This window comes from Diabrotica virgifera, chromosome 7 (assembly GCF_917563875.1).
Source record: "Diabrotica virgifera virgifera chromosome 7, PGI_DIABVI_V3a".
NCBI classification, from domain to species: Eukaryota; Metazoa; Arthropoda; class Insecta; order Coleoptera; family Chrysomelidae; genus Diabrotica; species Diabrotica virgifera.
Window position 1 is genome coordinate 197,054,401 of NC_065449.1, and position 22,257 is coordinate 197,076,657.

General features: G+C 34.6%; 1 protein-coding gene across 1 annotated transcript in view; it reads right to left on the reverse strand.

The window, feature by feature from the left end:
- Positions 1 to 577: 577 nt before the first annotated feature.
- The window catches only part of LOC114329050 (actin-binding protein WASF2), a 160,585-nt gene continuing 138,905 nt past the window's right edge, over positions 578 to 22,257 (reverse strand). Inside the window, exons 6-8 of the mRNA XM_028278062.2 lie at positions 14,531 to 14,714; positions 12,414 to 12,689; positions 578 to 1,094 (exon numbers count right to left, since the gene is read on the reverse strand). Coding sequence (XP_028133863.1) covers positions 957 to 1,094; positions 12,414 to 12,689; positions 14,531 to 14,714 — 598 coding nt within the window. The 3' untranslated portion in view covers positions 578 to 956. The remainder of the gene's footprint in view (positions 1,095 to 12,413; positions 12,690 to 14,530; positions 14,715 to 22,257) is intronic.

Sequence of the window (22,257 nt, forward strand, 5' to 3'; positions counted from 1 at the left end):
TGAAATTTGACTCGAATGAAGAGGTCATCGCCGCCAGAGATCTACTGTACAAACTTCGAGAAAATTTATTTTTCACATGGGTTAAAGAAGTTAGAGCATCGCTGGATCAAATGTATGAGCTTTAGTCTTATCGGACTTAGGTTAAGTACTTAGGCATGACTCTGTGTACAATTAGTCGTATGAAGTTGTTTCAATTAGTAAAATATTTATGAAATGAAAACAGAACTAAAGGGACCAGCCCAACAGGAAACTTCACACGAAATACATCTGAATTCCCACGCCAACAGTAATAACGGTGATATGGCTGTTGCCTGGAATTATTTTTTATTGAAGTTTCGTCTGTAATTGCGGGAGACATTATCAAAAGCAATACAGTAACAGTTTGGACTATCTTCTCCCATAGTTTAAGACGCAACGTCAGCAAGAAATATTTCCATGCCACTGACTACACATCCTAAATATTATCAATATAGTAATACAATTATGTAAGGGTTATTTCACTACCGTGATAACTCTGGATATAATCTTCTGGAAGACAGACATTAAGAAAGTATCATCGGCGGAATACAAAAATATATTGCCTGGAAAGTGTTTTATTGGACAAGGACAGTTTTATATTTTATGCTTTAAAAAAGTTACAAAAATCTCGATATCCACGATATCCTTTGAACATTATTTTCTATTACAGTTACAGTTTTGGCGTAGAATGCAAATTAAACATTTTTTAATAACAAAACAGTTCGACGTTAGTAAAACCTACAAGACACATGTTTAAATGACATAAAAACATTACCAGTTCTTTCTCTCTCTGTCCATTCATCAAAAATCTCACCATCTCTTCCTTTCCACATACGTATTCGTTGTCTTCGAGACCAATCAGCCAATCCAATCGAAGTCCAAGTGATCCAAACCGACAATCAATACACCTGGCTAGCAGTGCTAGCCTTGCGTCTGTGTCACGCTGACGTCTCGTTCTCGCCCCATCCCTCGCTGTCGCATTCCGAGTCGCTACCAGATTCGGAGTCGCTGAATTCCACCGCTACTCGCCTGGCTAAGATGCTGGCGACGTCGTGTAAGCCGTTGCCCCTTTCGACCTGTCAAGAGAAAATGGATTAGGCACTGTTTATCAAACAATATGTTACAAAATACAGAGAGGTCCTAAATTATGGAATAAATTCATTTTCTCTAAAATGGACGACTATAGAGAAAAATCCTGAAACAGGTCGATTTTTGTTTTTAAATTAGAACTTTTTGGCATATATTTCATACTAGTGACGTCATCCATCTGAGCGTGATGACGTAATCGATGATTTTTTAAATGGGAATAGGGGTCGTGTGGTTCCTCATTTGAAAGGGCGTTCAATTCTCTATTCAGTAATAGTGTAGGAAACAGAGGTTGAACCTTGCAAAATGGACACTAGTCCGGTTTTATTTTTTTTTCTGTTATATCAAGGGGTGCTTATTATAAGACTAACTTTTTCTGAAAAAATTTCGCCCCGGAACCCCCATTTTCACCCCTTTAAAGGGGGTAATTTGTGGTTTTTGCGGAACGTAGCCCTTCCTGTACCTTTTACAAAAAAAATTTTTTATAGAAATATGAAGAGGACTATATTTTCTACGATTTATTTCCCGACAGCATATGTCTATCATCCACCGTTTAGCGGGGGTGGAATCCCAAAGTTGACAAGTTTTTAAAAAAGATGTTTTTAAAAAAAATATATTTTTCCCTAACTGTAACGGAAATTAAGAAGAAACCCTGCGACGATTATTCACAAATAAGTAACTGATTTTTTGGTATAGGTTTGACTTAAGGGTAATTGCCCTATTTTTAATTAAAGGGTGTTACATTTTAAAAAAACCCCTTTTTATACCATCTCAACCGTTTATGCTAGAGTAAAAAGACTTTCAGCGATTACCCATATACTGGTGCTATTTACAAATTTGTATAACCCATTCCCATTTTTCCCGGAACCACCCCAAAAAAAGAAGAATTAATAAATAAAGTGATTTTCTTGGGATCCTTCACACACAATGCCCTTTATTAATATGCTTCATATATAATTTTGTGCACGATATTATTACCCATGCAGAGACATCAAAAGCGATTTCCTAGTGCAACCCCTGTAGCCAAAAAAAAATAAATAAAATGGGGGGTTGAATTTTTTTTTTGTTTTTTTGCTTTTTGATCCATATGGGCATATGCTTCAGCAATAGTGTTTTTCAAAAATATATGATTATTGCAACATCCCTGCGGAAACCACCCCTATCCTTGAAAATATACTGCAGAAACTACCCCTATCCCTTGGCGAGCATGTTTTTACGATTTTCTCATTACCTATGCATTCTTTTTAAACAAAACTTATACAAGGTTAAAGAGCACTATTTACTCTAAAATTAGGTCCTATTCATTTTTTTCGTATAAGCAACCGTTACTGCGCAGTGGCGCCGTTAACCTCATATATGCTTTGGCGGGCTCCAGTTTTTGTTTTTTTTTTCGTCACCTGTTCGTTTTCTTAATAAAGTACTTATGTAAAATAAAACAACACAGTGTAACCTACAAATTATGACCTATGCACATTTTACATTCTTTGCGCCCCAAAGCCACAGTGGTGGCCCAAAATCAATTTTTGCATATTTTCGCCACCTACTCGCATTTTATTGCATTAATGTTACCTTAATAGCACAATATTCACCCTTAAGTGGTCTCTAAGCAGTGGCGGATCCAGGGACGGGTGATCGGGGCGATCACCCCCCCCTCTCAAAACAAGTGATATTCTATTTTAAGATTATAAAACTATTCATTTATTTTTATAGAAATACTTTTATTATATTATTATTTTTAAAAGAATGGCGTACTTTTTATGCTTTAGCGACAGTGGCGGAACCAACATCGTTAAGAGGGGGGTGCCAATTGGCTAAATTTTTATAAAAATAAATGAATATTTTTATAATCTTTAAATATAATATCACTTGGTTTAAGAGGGGGGTGATCGCCCCCATCACCCCTCCCTGGATCCGCCACTACTCAGTGACCACTTACGGGTGAATATTGTGCTATTAAAGTAGCATTAATGCAATAAAATGCGTGTAGGTGGCGAAAATATGCAAAAATTGATTTTGGGCCACCACTGTGGCTTTGGGGCGCAAAGAATGTAAAATGTGCATAGGTCATAATTTGTAGGTTACACTGTGTTGTTATATTTTACATAAGTACTTTATCAATAAAACGAACAGATGACGAAATAAAAAACAAAAACTGGAGCTCGCCAAAACATATATGAGGTTTACGGCGCCACTATGCCGTAACAGTTGCTTATACGAAAAAAATTAATAGGACCTAATTTTTAGAGTAAATAGTGGTCTTTAACCTTGTATAAGTTTTGTTTCAAAAGAATGCATAGGTAATGAGAAAATCGTAAAAACATGCTCGCCAAGGGCTAGGGGTAGTTTCTGCAATATATTTTCAAGGATAGGGGTGGTTTCAGCAGGGATGTTGTTATAACCATAAATATTTTTGAAAAGCACTATTGATGAAGCATATGACCATATGGATCAAAAAGCAAAAAACAAAAAAAAATTTCAACCCCCATTTTATTTATTTTTTTTTTTTTGGCTACAGGGGTTGCACTAGGAAATCGCTTTTGGTGTCCATGCATCGGTAATAATAACGTGCACAAAATAATATATGAAGCATATTAATAAAGGGTATTGTGTGTGAAGGATTCCAAGAAAATTAATTTATTTATTAATTCTTCTTTTTTTTTGGGTGGTTCCGGGGAAAAAATGGGGGTGCATTATACAAATTTGTAAATAGCACCAGTACATGGGTAATCGCTGAAAGTTTTTTTACTCTAGCATAAACGGTGCAGATGGTATAAAAAGGGGTTTTTTTAAAATGTAACACCCTGTAATTAAAAAAAGGGCTTTTACCCTTAAGTGAAACCTATACCAAAAAATCAATCAATTATTTGTGAATAACTGTCGCAGGATTTCTTCTTAATTTCCGTTACAGTTAGGAAAAAATATATATTTTTTTAAAACATCTTTTTTAAAAACTTGTCAACTTTGGGGCGCGACCCCCGCTAAACGGTGGATGATAGACAGATTCTGTCGGGAAATAAATCGTAGAAAATATAGTCCTCTTCATATTTCTTTAAAGGAAATTTTTTGTAAATGGTACAGGAAGGGCTACGTTCCGCAAAAACCACAAATTACCCCCTTTAAAGGGGTGAAAATGGGGGTTCCGGGGCGAAATTTTTTCAGAAAAAGTTATTCTTATAATAAGCACCCCTTGATATACCAGAAAAAAAATAAAACCGGACTTGTGTCCATTTTGCAAGGTTCAACCTTTATTTCCTACACTATAATACAAACATTAATATCATTATTTATACAGGGTGACCAAAAAAATAATTTTTGAATTAAATTAATTGACGAAAAAAGAAGAATGTATGCAATTTATTTAACTCAAAATACATTTTATCGCTGTTACAAAATAGAAAAAAATGTTTATTTGGCAAATAAACCTTGCTTTTCGCTTAAATTAAATGTTCAAACTGCCAAGTGGTAGGTGGGAGGCTGTTTGTGATTTAATTTAAGCGAAAAGAAATGTTTATTTGTCAAATAAACATTTTTTTGTATTTTTTGGTCACCCTGTATAAATAATAATATTATTGTTTATATTACTGAATAGAGAATTGAAAACCCTTTCAAATGAGGTGCCACATAACCCCTATTCCCATTTTAGAAAATCATCGATTACGTCATCACGCTCAGATGGATGACATAACTATAATATATGTCAAAAAGTTGTAATTTAAAAACAAAAATCGACCTGTTTCCGGATTTTTCTCTATAGTCGTCCATTTTAGAGAAAACTCTAACATTTACTCTCTGTATAAATGGTTAAGAAATAATAATAATAATAATAATAATAATAATGAGATCAAGTCCCTGATGCAGGTCTTGATGAGCAGATTCCTGAGATTCCTATAGCAGAAACTCAACCTGACAATACAGAGCAGGAAAACAACGAGTTGCGCGATAGTCTAGCAAACGAAATGGCTCGTGCTGTACAAGAGTTTAATGGAACAAATCCACTTAGCAGACCACCGCTACCACGAATAAACTCTTGTAAGAAACTAGGTGCGCTGTTACAAATTGTAAACACTGAAGTCCTACCCAACTATGTCGTAGAAGCCCACTCATTGGAATATCTGCATATGCTAATCTACTGTGCAGCAACAGCAATTGCTAATGTAATGGGCGTTAAGATCAGAACAAGACGGGGTACTAATAACGGAAGGACTTGTAACAGGACTGCGCCTTGGGAAAAAAGACTTCTCGGAAAAATTGAATTACTGCGTAGGGATATTGGTCAAGTAACAGAATATATAAGAGGTGTAACAAGTAGAAAAGTCATTAAGAGAGCTGAAGAAATAATGCGGAGCACTGCAAGACACTCGAGATACGATCCGGAAAATAACACAGCCCAACAGTGTCTGGATACATTAAAACAAAAACTCTCCGTCTATTCAGGTCGATTAAGAAGGTATAAAGTTAGTAACAACCGAAAATGTGACAATGCACTTTTTGAGAACTCTGAGAAGGCGTTCTACCGAAAACTCAATTCCACCGTAGAAAGTGTCGACAAGTCTTACCCAAGCCAAGAAGAGATTCATGAGTTTTGGGGAAATCAACTTTCCACACCAGCTGCTCTTAACAACAATGCTGGCTGGATAGAAGATACGACGCAGAACTGTCGCCACTATGTCACAGCTAACTACGAACCATTCACTACCGATGAGGTCTCAAATATCATCAAAGAGCTTCATAACTGGAAATCTCCTGGACCAGACGGAGTTCAGAACTTCTGGCTTAAGAAGTTTTGGAGTATTCATGAGTGCTTGTCAACATTAATTAATCATGTTATTTCTAACCCGCAGGAAATACCATCATTTCTAACTCAGGGAACCACTTATTTAATACCGAAGGACCAAAAGAACACCCAAGATCCAGCCAAGTACAGCCCAATTACTTGTCTTCCAACTTTGTATAAACTGGTCACATCCTGTATAACCCGGCGTATCTACCAACACTGTGCTCTAAACAATATCATAGAGCCTCAACAGAAAGGATGCGCTAAGGGTTCTATGGGTTGCAAAGAACAACTGATCATCGACTCAGTCATTTCTAACCAGGCATTCACCAAAAAAAGGAACCTCTTTACTGCCTTTATTGACTATAAAAAGGCCTTTGATTCAGTGCCGCATGAATGGCTTATAGATATATTGAGAATATACAAAGTCGATGATAACATAGTGACTTTTTTAAGGCATATAATGACAAGTTGGAAGACTAAAATTCACCTCCAAATACCTGGTGAAAACAATATCGAAACGGAAAATATCGCAATCAACCGGGGCCTGTTTCAAGGAGACTCGCTGAGTCCATTGTGGTTCTGTTTGGCTATGAACCCTCTATCACAGCTATTAAATTCCACTGACTCAGGTTTTAGCATTAAAAACAACAATACTGTAGTAGCGAAGCTTAATCATCTGTTGTATATGGATGATTTGAAATTACTGGCTTCTACTCGAGATAATCTAGAAGAAATGCTAAAAACAGTAGAAACATTCTCTAATGATATTAATATGCACTTTGGACTAGACAAGTGCCGCGTTTTAAATATAGTCAGAGGAAAGATACAGCCCGGTGGATTCGATATGCAAAATGGCCAGAACATCGAGGCCATGGGTGAAAATGATATATACAAATATCTTGGAGTAAAGCAGGCGCGGAAAATTGACCATAAGCAAATGAAAACTGAGATAACTACTGAGTTTATACGAAGGATAAAACAGCTGCTTCGTTCACAGCTTAACAGTAAAAATTTGTTTAAGGCACTAAACACCTACGCTTGTTCCGCGCTTAGCTATTCATTTGGTATTGTTAAGTGGACAAAAACAGATATAGAAAATCTTCAGCGAAAAGTACGAACACACCTCACAAAGGCACAAAAACACCATCCTAAAAGTGCAGTAGAAAGAACGACTTTACCACGGAATCTAGGAGGAAGAGGACTTATGGATATAGGTGAGCAATTAGATAAACAAATTGCTAATTTAAGATCTTATTTTCAGATGCAAGCTGAGACATCTACTCTACATCGCGCTATTTGCGCAGTAGATGACACAACACCGATCAAACTGAGGGAACCAGAAATGCGCATAAACCACCTCACTAAAGACGAAAAAATGCGCGCCTGGATGGGTAAACCTCTGCACGGGCGACATCCCAATGAGGTCAGCCAAGACTATGTCGACAATACAGCGTCGAACTATTGGTTGACAGCAGGAAAGATGTTCCCTGAAACGGAGGGTTCATTACTGGCCATTCAGGATCAGGTTATACCAACCAGAAATTACCTGAAATATATCATCAAAGACCCTCAGGTTCAAAACGACAGATGCCGATATGGATGTCAAGCCCAAGAAACCATCCAACATCTTACAGGGGGCTGCCAGGCATTTGCTGCAACTGAATACAAGGAACGGCATGACGCAGTTGGAAAAATACTTCATCAAGAGATAGCTATCAAGCTGGGACTTCTCCAAACGGACCATCTCCCGTATTATCAATACGTCCCCGAGAGTATGCTTGAGGATGGCAACTACAAGCTATACTGGGACCGCACTGTGCTCACAGACCAAACAGTGGCACATAATAGACCAGATCTCGTACTAGTTAATAAATTAACAAGACAAACAACACTAATTGATGTGGCGATACCTAACAACAATAACCTACGTAGTAAATTTACTGAAAAGATCGCCAAGTACAGAGATCTGGAAATTCAAATACGAAGACAATGGAGAATGCAAAGTACCCAGACGATACCTATTATTATGTCTACTACTGGAGTCATTCCGAAGAACCTCCTCGAAAGCATAAAAAGGCTGGGTCTAAATGAACATATTTACAAGACCATGCAGAAAGCTGTACTACTCGCAACGGCCAGATGTGTACGAAAATTTCTGGGAGATACACCTGCATACCAAGTCACCTAGGGCTCGATAACACGGAAAGAGTCCCACCAGAGCTCAATCCTTTTGATACCGTAGGTATCTGGGATGAGTCAATTTTCCCCTTAGAGGGAGTGTGAGCCGTATGGCTAAATCTGGATAATAATGGAGTTTATTCGTAGCAAATAAATTATACATATAATAAACTCAGTTCCTCACTGAAGTTGTACGTACAACTTGTGCGTGAGGGTTCAATTTTGATTGTCTTAAACAACACTAATTAATTTTAAAATTTACAAAAAGGAATCAATTAAAGTTTTTTTGTTCATTTTTCTCGAAATTTGGGCTCCTCTTCTCACTAATTCAGTTACTATTACATGTTGTTTTTCGGACCTACGAAAATTTCTCATAAAATTCAAGAAATGATTGCAAAAATTTTTCTATGGGACTTCTCTGGTGGGACTTCGTTTTTTATGAGAATTATCATTACTTTTTTAATGTGTTTTATCTATTTTTACAATAATTTTTACAAATTTAACACTTATAAGTGACATTTCAAAAAAATCATTTTTGACAAATATCATTCAATATATATGACAAATATACAGTAAGAGCACAGTATATAGAGGTTCCACAGTAAAATCAATCTTCTGTCGGCGCTTTGATCTCAGGAAGTAATAGCGGCAGTACGCAATTGGTAATTCACCAGTGGTGGATGCGGGTTTTCCCTGTTAAAAGCCATACGTTTCTATGCGAATAGCAATGAGAGAGTGGGGCAAAAGCGACTGCCAACATTGCGCAGTCGCCATGCGCGACTACAGATTTTACTTCCAATTTTTCGGAGAGTGGTTCTACTGTCCCTCTTTATACTGTGGTAAGAGCATAAAGTCTTACTTCCGCCTGTCAACTACTTTATTTTAACGATAAAACAAAATGCTCGGACACGTCGATTTTCATGGAAATTTTGTTATAACTTTTTAAATGCCCAGTATAATAAAACATAAATATGTAAGTTTGTTTTCTTGTACTGAAGAGGTGAAACGGATTTTAAATTGATAAAATACAGTGTGTTTCATTAAAAAAACATATATTTGATGCGGTACAGTGTTACGAAAGACTATATTTATAACTAATTTTAAAATATGTAGCCTATAACTACCCTTATTTTTGTAAATCACTTTTTTGGCATCTTTTTTGGGAACAGGTTGGTTTACAGTAAGAGGGGAAAATTACAAGGTCCAGATAAAAAAATGAAGATATTGAACAAGTGGACAAAATGAAATACTTAGGAGTGTGAATTACGGAAGATCTAAATCCGAAATGAGAAATTCGATCAAGAACAGAGCAATCAAGAGAACTTTTTTGAAGATAAGGAAATTTCTGAGTAGCCAAAGACTCAATCTGTAAATCCGAGATATCGGATGGTAAAATGTAATATCCACTCTATAGGGCTTTTCATTCACAGTCATTTGTTTCGAGCTTCTGTCATATGTTGTATTATCCGTGTATATTAATATTATACACAGAATATACAACATATGACAGAAGCTCGAAACAAATGACAATCGATGAAAAGCCCTATTCTTCTTTATGGTGTCGAAGCCTGGACTGTTAATTTTGACTTAATAAGAAAACTAGAAGCTTTTGAGATGTGGCTTCTTAGGAGAATTTTGAAAATACCATGGACCGATCATATTACAAACGAAATGGTGTTGCACAGAGTGGGAAGACACAACTTTTGACAACCATTAAAAGGCGAAAGATAGCATATTTTGGGGCACATACTTAGAAATGATACGTACGAGTTATTGCAGTTGATTATGATGAAGGGGAATATCGAAGGAAAAAGGGGTCCTGGTAGATGACACGTAATATCTTGGCTGAAAAACATTCGCGACTGGACCGGGTTGAACACATAGACGCTTTTAAGGAAAGCAGAAGATAGAGAACAATTTTCAGTGGTTATAGCCAACCTTCATTAGTGGAATAAGCACTAGAAACAGAAGTTATCTTTTATAATAACAGTGTTACAGACTGTCACAAAAGTTGATCACCCTGTATAATATATATTATTGTGTAACATATTTATGAAATCAGATTTTTACAACCTATCATAGGAAGTGTCACATGACCCCTTTGATTTAAAAAAATGAGAGTGAGGCTGTCACCTGAAGGTGGTTCATCGAAATACCGAAACTCTGATACCATCAGATATTAGAGAGAGTTTAAAAATTGATGTATTCAAGCGATTTTAATTTATTGTTAAGATAAACCAGTTGACGAGGAATAAGACTTTATCTAAATGTATAAACAAACAATTAATTCCTACATGCATGCAGTTTTTTTATACTGAACACCACTGGAAAAAACTTTATTGTAAGTATATATTTTACAGTAGTTTTATCCTAAGACAATATGTCATTAAAAGTTGCTGTAAATTTATCTACGCCGGATACTTTTCTCTTTTCTTTCATAGCTTGCGTACCTTCTGTTGCGTATAGACAGTTTCTGAGCTATATGTATTTGTGATTGTTCTGTTCTTTGATCGCTCGTCAAATATATCTTTCAAATACTCTTCCTCTATTTTTTTCGGTCTCCAATTAAATGTTTCTGTTTTTATTTGCAACGATGTATTATTCGAATATTTATTTCTACAGCGTTTTTTTATGGCATAGACTTGGGTGTCAATTAGCCAGTCACAACTTTTTGTTTTCTATTCATACATACAGAAGGCAATGAGGTCCTTAAAGTTCCATAGCAAACTCTTCCACAGCTCTCTACTCAGTTCAAAAGCTGCAGCTGGCCGCTATGGACTGTCCAAGTTACTCACCACATTTTCTTCCATTATACATCTTCTTCTTCTTTTTTCATATGTACATAATATATCAAATTATCAGGATTAAAAGTTTAGAGGTTAATTTTAGTTTCACAGATAAATTTCATTAAACAATCATATATATTTTTGCTATTCAGAGACAATAGATGGGATACATTGAAAGGTAGAAAAACATTACATTTTATTAAATCTTCGATTAAATTATAGGTGTATGGAATGTATTTTGTGCACTCAAAGAAAGTGTGATTCAAATCACCCACTTTCTGACATTCAGTACAAAGATTTGAATCAAAAACTTTAATTCTTGATAGATGAAGAGGGAAACAAGCATGTCCAAACTTCTTTCTAATTAATGTTGTTATATATCTTCGAGGTACTACATAATTTTTAAACCAATATATATTTGGAACAGAAGGTTGAATCAGTGAATACTGAGATTTGGATTGTTTACAAAAATCTCGCCATGATTGACTCCACTGATTTTTAACTCGATGCTTCTACATTTTTAAATCGATTCTACAGCGTTAACCAAAACTGTTTATACACTAGAAGGAGTAAACTCAAAAGACAAATTCACACCCAATAATGTCACTAGAAAATCACCAGATTCATCTTATTTTTTGGTTGATCTTCTGGTTGCGGCCTTCGACGGTAATCCATAAATATTATATTATATTAATACGTCGCTAAAGACTTCTAAAAACAAATGTTTTTTTTATATAAATGCAGACCAAAAATCTAAAAATTAAAGGAATCACGTAGAAAATAACGAGCGATCCACAATTATTGGGATCAAAGCTATCCGTGCAAAAAATTACGTATGTCTTGTTTTAATTTGAATTAGCGCCGGAGTGTGACGTCACGGCCAACTGCGGCTATATTCAGTGTTGTTATGATCACTTTTCCAAACAAAGAATACAGATTGAAAACACGTTGAAAAGATACCCAATCTCAAGACCTTTTAATTCGTATAAAGTTAAAATTTTGCTTCCTCTGCTACTTTTTATGTTCAATTATAGTGTTTTTTAAGTTGACGTAGGTACACTGACAAGTATCTGTCAAAGTTGATGTAAACTGGAAAGTATATTTGAATTAATAAGAGACATGCACTGTATAGCTCTATCTCTGTCGTTCAGGGCCAGCATGGTGTCCGATACGTGTAAAGGTGGGAAACAAGCAATACAATGCAAATTTATAGGTTTTTATCGCTAAATTTCCCACCTCTACAAGTTTCATCTCTTTTTATCTCGCAACTTAATATGTTTTCCATCTTTTGCGTTATTTTGCCGGTTATTAGCGCCTCATCACTGTATTTCTGATGATAATATTTTCAACTGAAATTGTGGTCAATTCCCACTATAGATAGTAAATAATATAGATATTAGTAAATAATAGCTTCCGATGAATAAGTTCTGATATCATCATATATCTGAGTTCATCTAGGAGTTCCTGAAGTTTGATTCCAGTAATGTATATGCGACTTTTCACAGATTATGCTATTACAAAACAAAATTACGTCTCAATACTAGCTAATAAAATAAATCAAAACTTACCTCTTTTTGTTCGATCTTTTCTACTTTCCTCAATTTAATTCCATCTCTAATGGCTTTCAAAAGATCGTTCCTAGGGTCGACCATCGGCGGCTTATTCATCGGTCGATCTTTGACAGGTGTCAATTTTGGTGGCGCGGAATTCAGAATTTTGGCTAAATCTCCATTTAACATCGGCGTCGGAGTGGACGTCGGACCGTTCACCACCATCGGCATCGGCATTGGTGGTGGAGGAGGCGGAGGCGGTGCAACAGGCGTTTGTTGTTTTGGTGGAGAAGCCTAAAATTTGATATTTTATAAATAATCATATAAAAGTAAGTGATATATTAATTGTAATTCGGATTTTCATAACACAAGGTAGTTTCATAGCCATAGCTCATAAAGTAGAATGTCACTATGACGCAGGATCGGAGTTCGATCACCAATGATAGTGAAAATATCTAGATATTTTCAACGAAAACTTTTCGTTTATAAATTTGCAAAGTATGTTCGTTCGTGCGTCGCCGCCCCTGCAATATTTAGATACCACCTATCGATGGATTCCTATGTAGTTTTGTCTTTGAATCCAAATCTGAAAACGGCATTACGCTATCTCTAACCATCTTCGAGATATCCGACCTCAAAGTCGTCATTGTGACATCACAAGCCTCTTTAAATATTTATTTTCTTCCGACATAGAAACGTCAACTCAACTCGTTTGACGTAACTAAACGTCAACATAAAATTGAAATGTCAAATAAATAAATTTTATTTATTTATGTTAAATTACAGTTCACTATTTTCAACGAAAACTTTGTTTATTTTGTATTTATTTATTTTTTTAATAAAATAATTTAAATATTAATTTTCTGGCAAATATTTATATAAATAGATATAAATAATATGGTATATCCGCTTCAACATCACATTCGGCTATAAACGCCTGTAGTCGTAATCATCACAGCCTGCCTGAGATGCTTGTTTTATTTGAGCTGTCTACTCAATGATATATATGATATAATATGTAGTATAATATTTATTTATTATTATAAATTAAGTCTACTTAAGTTGGACACATATTATGGGAAACTTTTTTATTTTTAATTTTACGAAAAAGTTATTCTTCATAAAAAGTTCTGTATGGTCTAAAACCGAATATTCAACCATCAGATATCAAATATATATTAGGTATACGAGAATGTCAAAAAATATGAAGATCGATCAAGATTAAAAGTATCTTTATTTTTCACAATATTGAAAAGTGTTATTATAAAAAGTTGTTTGGAGTTAAAAACTATGTTCTAATATATGCAATTACTTGCACATCCTTCTAACGAAAAAAAAAAATATTTGAAAATTTTTCTCAAATTACGGATACCAATATCATTGTCATATATAACTTTTATTATTAATTTTACGAAGAAAGTTTTATTCTTCATAAAAAGATCCGTATGGTCTAAAATCTAAGATGTAATCATCATATATCAAATTTTATCAATTTTATTCGAAGTATGTCAAAAAATATGAATTTCGCTCGAGAGTAGAGTACCTTTATAGTTCACAATATTTAAATTAGGATATAATTGCATATTAAAACATAGCTTTTAATACTAAACAACTTTTCATAATAGAAATTTTCCTTATTATGATTTTAAATACGTAAATAAACAAAGTTTTCGTTATGATATTGCTCGCATTTTCAGCTTATTAAAATATAAAGGCCCCAGGTCGACTCAGCCTGAACAAAATGAGTACTTTTGGTAAAATCAAGGGTGATAATAGGAGTGCGAAGCATATTACTGGACCTGTTACTAAGATGACTGAACTTCTATTGAAATCCAACGGCCTACTTTTTTCCTTTAAAAAAATATTTGTAAGAAGTCACTGTAAGATGTTAACCTGTTGACTCTCAATACAATTCTTTTGTTTTTCTTTTAAAATAAAAAATTCCAAGAAAGTGGAAACTGAACCACATCCTCTTCAGCATAATTCATAGTCTCTTCAGACTAACATCTACATCTCTCACTTAACAAATAATTTAAATATGGTGATTCTGTTTCTTGGGTAGACTAATAAATGAAAATGTGTTATGTTATAACCAATTATTAAAATACACAAGTTAAAAAATAAAATCAACTCACCTGTTTAACAGGAGCTGGTGGTGGTGGAGGTAAATCTTGAGCAGGTTCTGGTGTAGCTTGGTGTGAATGTGGACTATTTGACCGTGACTGGCTGGCCTGCCTGACGATGTGTGCTGGAATGCCGTTTGGTGGGGGAGGTGACATAGTCGCCTCTGGAGGTGGTGGCGGTGGTGGTAAATTATCCCTAAAAAATGTCGACTCATTTTAGAAATTTGTTCTCCGCATTAGTTCACATTCATCAATAATCCTTTATTTTAAATACTGCAAACATTTGTTCTAATGTAATCTAATGTAAATACGTGATTTTAGATAACCCAAAAGAAAAAAATCTAACGGATTAAGATACAAAGTTTCATGAATGTCGTCTTTTTTGTTTCAAAGATATTTATTTGGTTCCATATTCTATGGCAACCCTGCATATAAATTCTAGGGAAGCCAATTTTTTATTTTCAATTGAATTGTGTTTCTTAAAAAGTCCACTAATCATACGTGAATATCTAGGAGCAACAATCACTAATACGCCAGGGAAATAATGCAAAAATATACCATGTTCGGGACACTTGAGCAGCCAGGTTGCAAATAGGTTTTGCCTTCGTCACGAAAAATGCCCGTCACAGTTCGGACGAGAATATTAGTTATTAACAAATAAGGATCAAAAATGGCAGTTTTCTCGTTTAAATCGCTATAGGTAAAAATAGAGTAATTAGATATCTTATTTATAGTAGTCTTATTTATAGTACTACTCTATAGTAGTAGTCTAATACACCCAATACGAAGAATAGCTGAAGTGCAGATTCCTGGAAGGAGTAGGAGAGGAAGACCAAAGAAGACCTGGGGGGAGACGATAAGGCAGGACATGTTGGTAAAGGGGATTAACATTGATATGACCCAAGACAGAATTGTGTGGAGAAATGCAATTAGGGAAGCCGACCCCGCATAGAGATAAGGCAAAGAGAATGATGATTTATAGTAGTCTTCTTTTAGTAGATGATCCAAGGTTTAAAATGGTAGTTTTTTAATTTTAAAACTAAAAATTCGAAAATAAAAAAATTGCTATAAGTATCTTTTGTGAAAATGACCTTAAGATTTTCATATTGCACAAAAAGTTGAGTCAAACAGTCCATATGATGTCCAAAAAATTTTAAGACGATTCGTCAATTAGTTTAAATTTTACTCAATTTGTTTATCCCAAAGAGCTTATTTTTCGCAATGTTATTGTTTAGAAAATAATAATGATATAGCAATTCTGTGGAAACCACATGAAAGAAGAATAGTCATATTTTCAAGGTATTTAAAAAAATCATTTATATCACTCCGAAAACATTTTACTAAAGTAGTCATTTTTGGCTTATAAACAATTTGAATAACTTTGTTAATACTGACTGAAGGCTAAAACTACAATGATTTGAAAAATGATTTTTACACAATTTTCAAAAAAAGAACTTTTCGCCTAGGTTCATTTCGGTCAAAGTTAGCCATTTTTTGAAGTTATACTTTACGATCGAGAGTGAAATTTTATAATTGCCTGGCGCATGCGCACACATACAGTGTGTAGTTCGTTGCTAATCTTTCAAGATAGGTATGCATATATCAGCGCAAATAAGTCATTAAAAGAATATATTAGTGTTTTTAGTAAATATATTATTTATTATAATTTTTGTGTCTTTGGATTTGTCTTCCTCGGTAGTAAGATAATAAAATATCTAGGTATAACATTTTTATACTTCATTTCTTGATCTATTTGTCTTATAACCGTTGTGAATTCTCCGTTGTGTACTTATAACCGAGACGTCACTTGAAAGGGCTCGATAGCTCAGTTAGTAGAGCGTTGGACCAGAGATCGAGAGGGTCCCGGGTTCCAATCCCGGATGATTCATATTTTTTTTTTAATTTTTGGTTGTTTTAATAAAAAAAATTTGAAAGTGGTAGGTAAGAAAGTTAGTTTATTATTTAAATAAAATACAACTAACCTGTTAAGTATATTATTTATTTCGTTGAAATTATATAATAGAAGTATAACTTCTTACGTGCGTACAAAGTACACACACATTCTTTGTTTATTCAATTGACGGCTACTTTGTTTATAACAATTAAGTAACCTAACTAGTGCAATTTTGAAGATGAATGTATATAGTTTATGTGTACAAGTTTGAGTAAATTTTGAAGTTTAACAGAATGACGTCCTAAAGAAATCGATTCGTGGTAGGTGGAAGGGAATTATTAAAATCCGTGCACTCAAAAAACGAAACTGATTCTTCAAACATATGCTGCGATTAATATCTCCGGAGCTTGTTGATGGATTTTGATCATATTTTTTTTTAATTTGTATGTACTCGTAGTCTTATAGAGTATGTTATGTACACAGATCCCCACCTAACATTACAAAATGTTAGGGGGAACCCCCCTTATCACTCAGGAATATGAAAAATATATTACGACCGATTGTAAGGCCTACCAAATATACATATATAATTTCATAGCAATCCATCAAGCGGTCTCGGAGGAGTATGGCCACTTAGACTGTGACAGGAGAATTTTATAGATGTAAATATACAGGGTGTAACAAAAATACAGGTCATAAATTTAATCACATATTCTGGGACCAAAAATAATTTGATTGAACCTAACTTACCTTTGTACAAATGTGCACATAAAAAAAGTTACAGCCCTTTTAATTTACAAAATAAAAATCGATTTTTTCAAATTTATCCAAATATATTGGAGATTTTTGATTGAAAATGGACATGTGGTATTCTTATGGCAGTAGCATCTTAAGAAAAATTTTTTCGAAAAGTCAGTTTTTATCAAGATATTTCGAATATTTGTCAAATCCACCACATATTTGTATATGGTTAAGTACGATTATGGAGACTTGGTAATAATATGAACATCTATTTATGATTTACATTTTTAGGGATATTTTGATCCATATTAAAAAAGAAGTCACATCTCGATAAAAGGTGCCTTTTCGAAAAAATATAAAGAGGCAAAAAAGTTTTAAAAACACTGTGTTTAACTAATGGTACCGCAGTAATATTTTAATTGGAACGTACACAAACATTTGGGGGGTTTAAAAGAACAAAACCCCCATAAAATTTTTATGTAAACATATTGAAAAATAAGCCTCAACTCGATAAAAATTGCCTTATTGAAAAAATACTAAGAGGCAAAAAAGTTTGGGAGGGTTTAAGGGAACAAAATCCCCATAAAATTTTTATGGGGTGCACAAATTTTACTATAATTTTTCTTTAAGATGTTCCTGCCATAAGAATGCCCACATGTCCACTTTCAATAAAAAATCTCCAATAGTTTTCGATATATACGAAAAAATCGATTTTCATTTTGTAACTTCAAAGGGCTGTAAATTTTTGTGTGCATATTTGTACTAAGGTAAGTTAGGTTCATTCGAACTATTTTTGGTCCCAGAATATGTGATTTAATGTATGACCTGTATTTTTGTTACACCCTGTATAGATGGCTATTAACAAATAGGGGTTGGTGATAAAAAAAGTGAAAATTAAGGGTTGTATGTATTTTTTAATTATACATCATATAAAATTAACGTAAATAATTTTGTCCAAAAAAATAAAAAAAAGTGTCAGGGGGCAACCCCTTTATAACTTATGGGTATGAAAAATAGATTAAAAACTATACTCAGTCCTATATGATATAGGTGTAAAATTTCATAAAAATCGGCCAAGCCGTTTCGGAGTAGTATGGTAACTACCACTGATACAGGAGAATTTTATGTATATAGAAGTAACTGTGAATTAAATAATAAAAGTGGCTAACTTTGACCGTAATTAACCTAGGCGAATTTTTTTTAAATTCGTGTAAAAATACCAGCTTTTGAAATCCCAAAGAAGATTTACTCTACAGTCAAGATTAACAAAGACTATTTTTCTTTCACGTGGTTTTCACAGAATTGCTATATCATTGTTATTTTCTGAACAATAACATTGCGAAAAAAGCTCTTTGGGATAAACAAATTGGATAAAATTTAAACTAATTGACGAATCGTCTAAAAAAGTTTTTGTGCATTATATGAACTTTTCGTGAAATATGAAAATCTTAAGGTTATTTTCACAAAAGATATAGCAATTTTTTTATTTTCGAAATTTTAGTTTTATTTTACAATTTCCGAAGCAACAAATGATGTAACCAAAATTCAAAAACTGCCATTTTAAACCTTGGGTCATCTACTAAAAGAAGAATACTATAAATAAGATTATTTAATTACCCTATTTTGCCTTTAGCGATTTAAACGAAAAAACTGCCATTTTTGACCCTTATTTGTTAATAACTAAATTTCTCGTCCGAACTGTGACGGGCATTTTTGTATTTATAATGTATTAGGTATATAGTACCCAAAAAACCCACTTGCAACCTGGCTGTTTAAGTGTCCCGAGAAAAACCTTATTTCTCTGGGCTCTAATGATACCGAAACAGATGGAGAAATTGAAACACGAATAATGGCAGGAAACAGACCTTTCTTTGCAGTGTAACATCTAATGTCAAAACTTCTCTCACGAGGTGCAAAAATCCAAATATATAAGAACAACGAACAGCGATCGCATATGGAAGCGAAACGCGGACGCTAACAAAAAGAGAAGTAAATAAATGTGCTGGTGTGCGAACGTAAAAACCTTCAAATTATATAATATGACCATTGCAGAGACAGCGTGACAAACGAATGGAGGCGCAGATACAATAACCTTCAAAAAGGAAAATCTGTCAGATATAAAATAAAGGCCAATAGACTCAGATGGGCAGGGTATGCGATACGCAGTAACGACAATCGCCTTATAAACAATATGTTTTGGGAAAGGTCAGATGGGAGGTCTGTAGGACGGCCGAGAAAAGGTGGGAAGATGCAGTCAGAGAAGATCTGGAGAAAATGGGAGTGAGACAATGAAAAATAGTAGCACAGGACCGACAAACACGAAAGGCAATAGTAAACGCAGCAAAGACTCACGAAGAGTTGTAACGCCATTGATAATGAATGATGGATCCTACGTAGCAACTTGGGTAATAGAACTGACAATGCTACAATTTAAAAAAAGTTACAGCACATCATTGCTGTTGGACAAATGAAGATTGTGTCTCCATAGGGCAAGTCATTTAAGTCTAAGGATTATATTGCGCCAGTGGTCAAGAAAGTTTAATGAACTCCAAATGTTGGTTTCCAAAAACGTGCAGATTCTATTCACTTTTTGACTCATATTTCTACGACAGAACAACGTGTGTTAGGTCAGCTACTTTACAATAAAATTCTCGCACGATGGGGATAAGCATATTATCATCGATAAAAATCATTTTTTCGTCGATTTCTTCAAAGACACAATTATTCAGTGCGATTTTCAGAATTTATTTATCTCCATACGCAAAATGATTCATCACACTTAACGTACGTGTACAAATAACATTCTCGTTTACTTTTTCTACGTAATTTTCCAGTAGCTTGCCCGAAAAAGTTATTTCTTCTTCGAGCCACACATGTTCTGTTTCTTCTTCTTCAGAATGAGTTGTAGCTCGTTCTCGTCCTCCGCTTGTAGGTTCCATTTCCTGTTGTTAAAAGCCGATTCCATATTCTATCACTAGCCAAATAGTACCCGTCCACAAAAAGGAAGATAAACCTGTATTTAAGAACTGTTGAGGAATATTATGAATTCATACAACCTGCAAAGATATGTCGACTATTCTACTTCAAGATTAATTCCGTACGCAGAAGAAATAATATGTGATTACCAGTTGGCTTCCGACACAATAACAAGTTAGAGTGTTAGAGTGTCTCTTCGGAAAGGAAATTCTGGTCAGATATATAAACGCCAATAGACAGATGGGCAAGGTATCTAATACGCAGTAATTATAATATAAACAATATGTTTTGGGAAATGCCAGATGGGAGAAGGTCTGTAGGACCAATAACAGCCTAGAAAAATGTGGAAAGATGCGGTTAGAGAAGATCTACATTAAATGGGAGTAAGACAATGGGAAATAGTGGCACAGGACCGACAAACATGGAAGGCAATAGTTAACGCGGCAAAGACTCACGAAGAGTAATAACGCCATTGATGATGAGTTGGCTTCCGACCGGAAAGGTCAACAATAGATCAGATCTTTACCTTGCGCTAAATTTTAGAAAGGAGATAGCAATACAACAAAGATGTACATCAAATTTTTGTTGATTTTACACAAGCGTATGACTCTGTAGCATTTGACTGTGGAAGGTAATGGTTTGGTTTAAATAAACACTACATCAGATGAGTTTCAAATTGAAACGGGTCTAAGACAAGGCGATCCACTTTCCCCCTTTGTTATTAAATTTCGCTTTAAAGAATGCAGTTAAGAAAGCACAACCAGAATTAACAAACGGCTTCGCTACCCAGGGAGTGAAGGCACTGTTAGCTTTTGCTCAAGATGTCGGCATAATCGCACAATCCACCAGATATGAGAAAGAAGTTTTTACCCTTTTTGAAAGCGGGCCAGGCAAATTGGTCTTAAAGTCAACAAAGATAAGATTAAGTACATATATGGTAGTTACCAAAAATCCAAGACAAAGAATTAGACAAAACGTTTCAAAAAATGAATACAATTTCGAAGTTGTTAAAGAACTCAAATACTTGGGAGCATTGACAACAACCGAAAACAGTCATGAAAAAGATGTAGCAGCTACAATCATGTCAGGAAATAGAGTGACTACTCTAGTCAGGGGATATAATTATTCCTTAGTGACGCTACTTAAGTCAAAAATGCTCTTAAGGGCAGCTAAAACAAATGTATATAAAACAATAATTTGCCGCATAATAACGTATGACAGCGAGACTGGGACGCTGAACCAGCGTGAAACAACAAAATTATTGGTCCTCGAAAGGAAGATCCTCTGGACAATATTTGGGCCTTGTAGAGAGGAAATAACAGGGGGGTGGAGCCGAAGACACAACCAGGAAATTCAAGTACTCTATGGAGACGAAAACATTACGATACATCAAGGGAAATTGTATAAGATGGGCAGGACATTCACAAAGAGCGACTGATGGAAGATTACTACATAAATACTGGGAAAGGCCAGGTTGCAGGTCAGTTGGTCGCCCAAGAAAAAGATGGAAGAATTCAGTAACGAGTGATCTACGTAATATGGGGGTACAAAAACGGGAGGTTATTGCACATAAGGACAAGGTAAGAGGTTACACGCGGCCAATACTCACTTACGAGTTGTAGAGCCAAGTCAAATATAAGTGTAAAAATAAAAAAATAGTCAAACTCAAGACCGCCAGTTGTTTTAAATCTTTCCTGTATATACAGGGTGTAACAAAAATACAGGTCATAAATTACATCACATGTTCTGGGACCAAAAATAGTTCGAATGAACCTAACTTACCTTAGTACAAATATGCACATAAAAACAATTACAACCCTTCTAAGTTACAAAATGAATATCGATTTTTTCGAATATATCGAAAACAATTGGAGATTTTTTATTGAAAATGGACATGTGGCATTCTTATGGCAGGAACATCTTAAAGAAAAATTATAGTGAAATTTGTGCTCCCCATAAAAATTTTATGGGGTTTTGTTCCCTTAAACCCCCCCAAAGTTTTGTGTACGTCTCAATTAAATTATTATTGTGGTACCATTAGTTAAATTAACTATTAACTTAAAACTTTTTTGTCTCTTAGTATTTTTTCGATAAGGCAGTTTTTATCGAGTTGAGGCTTATTTTTTAA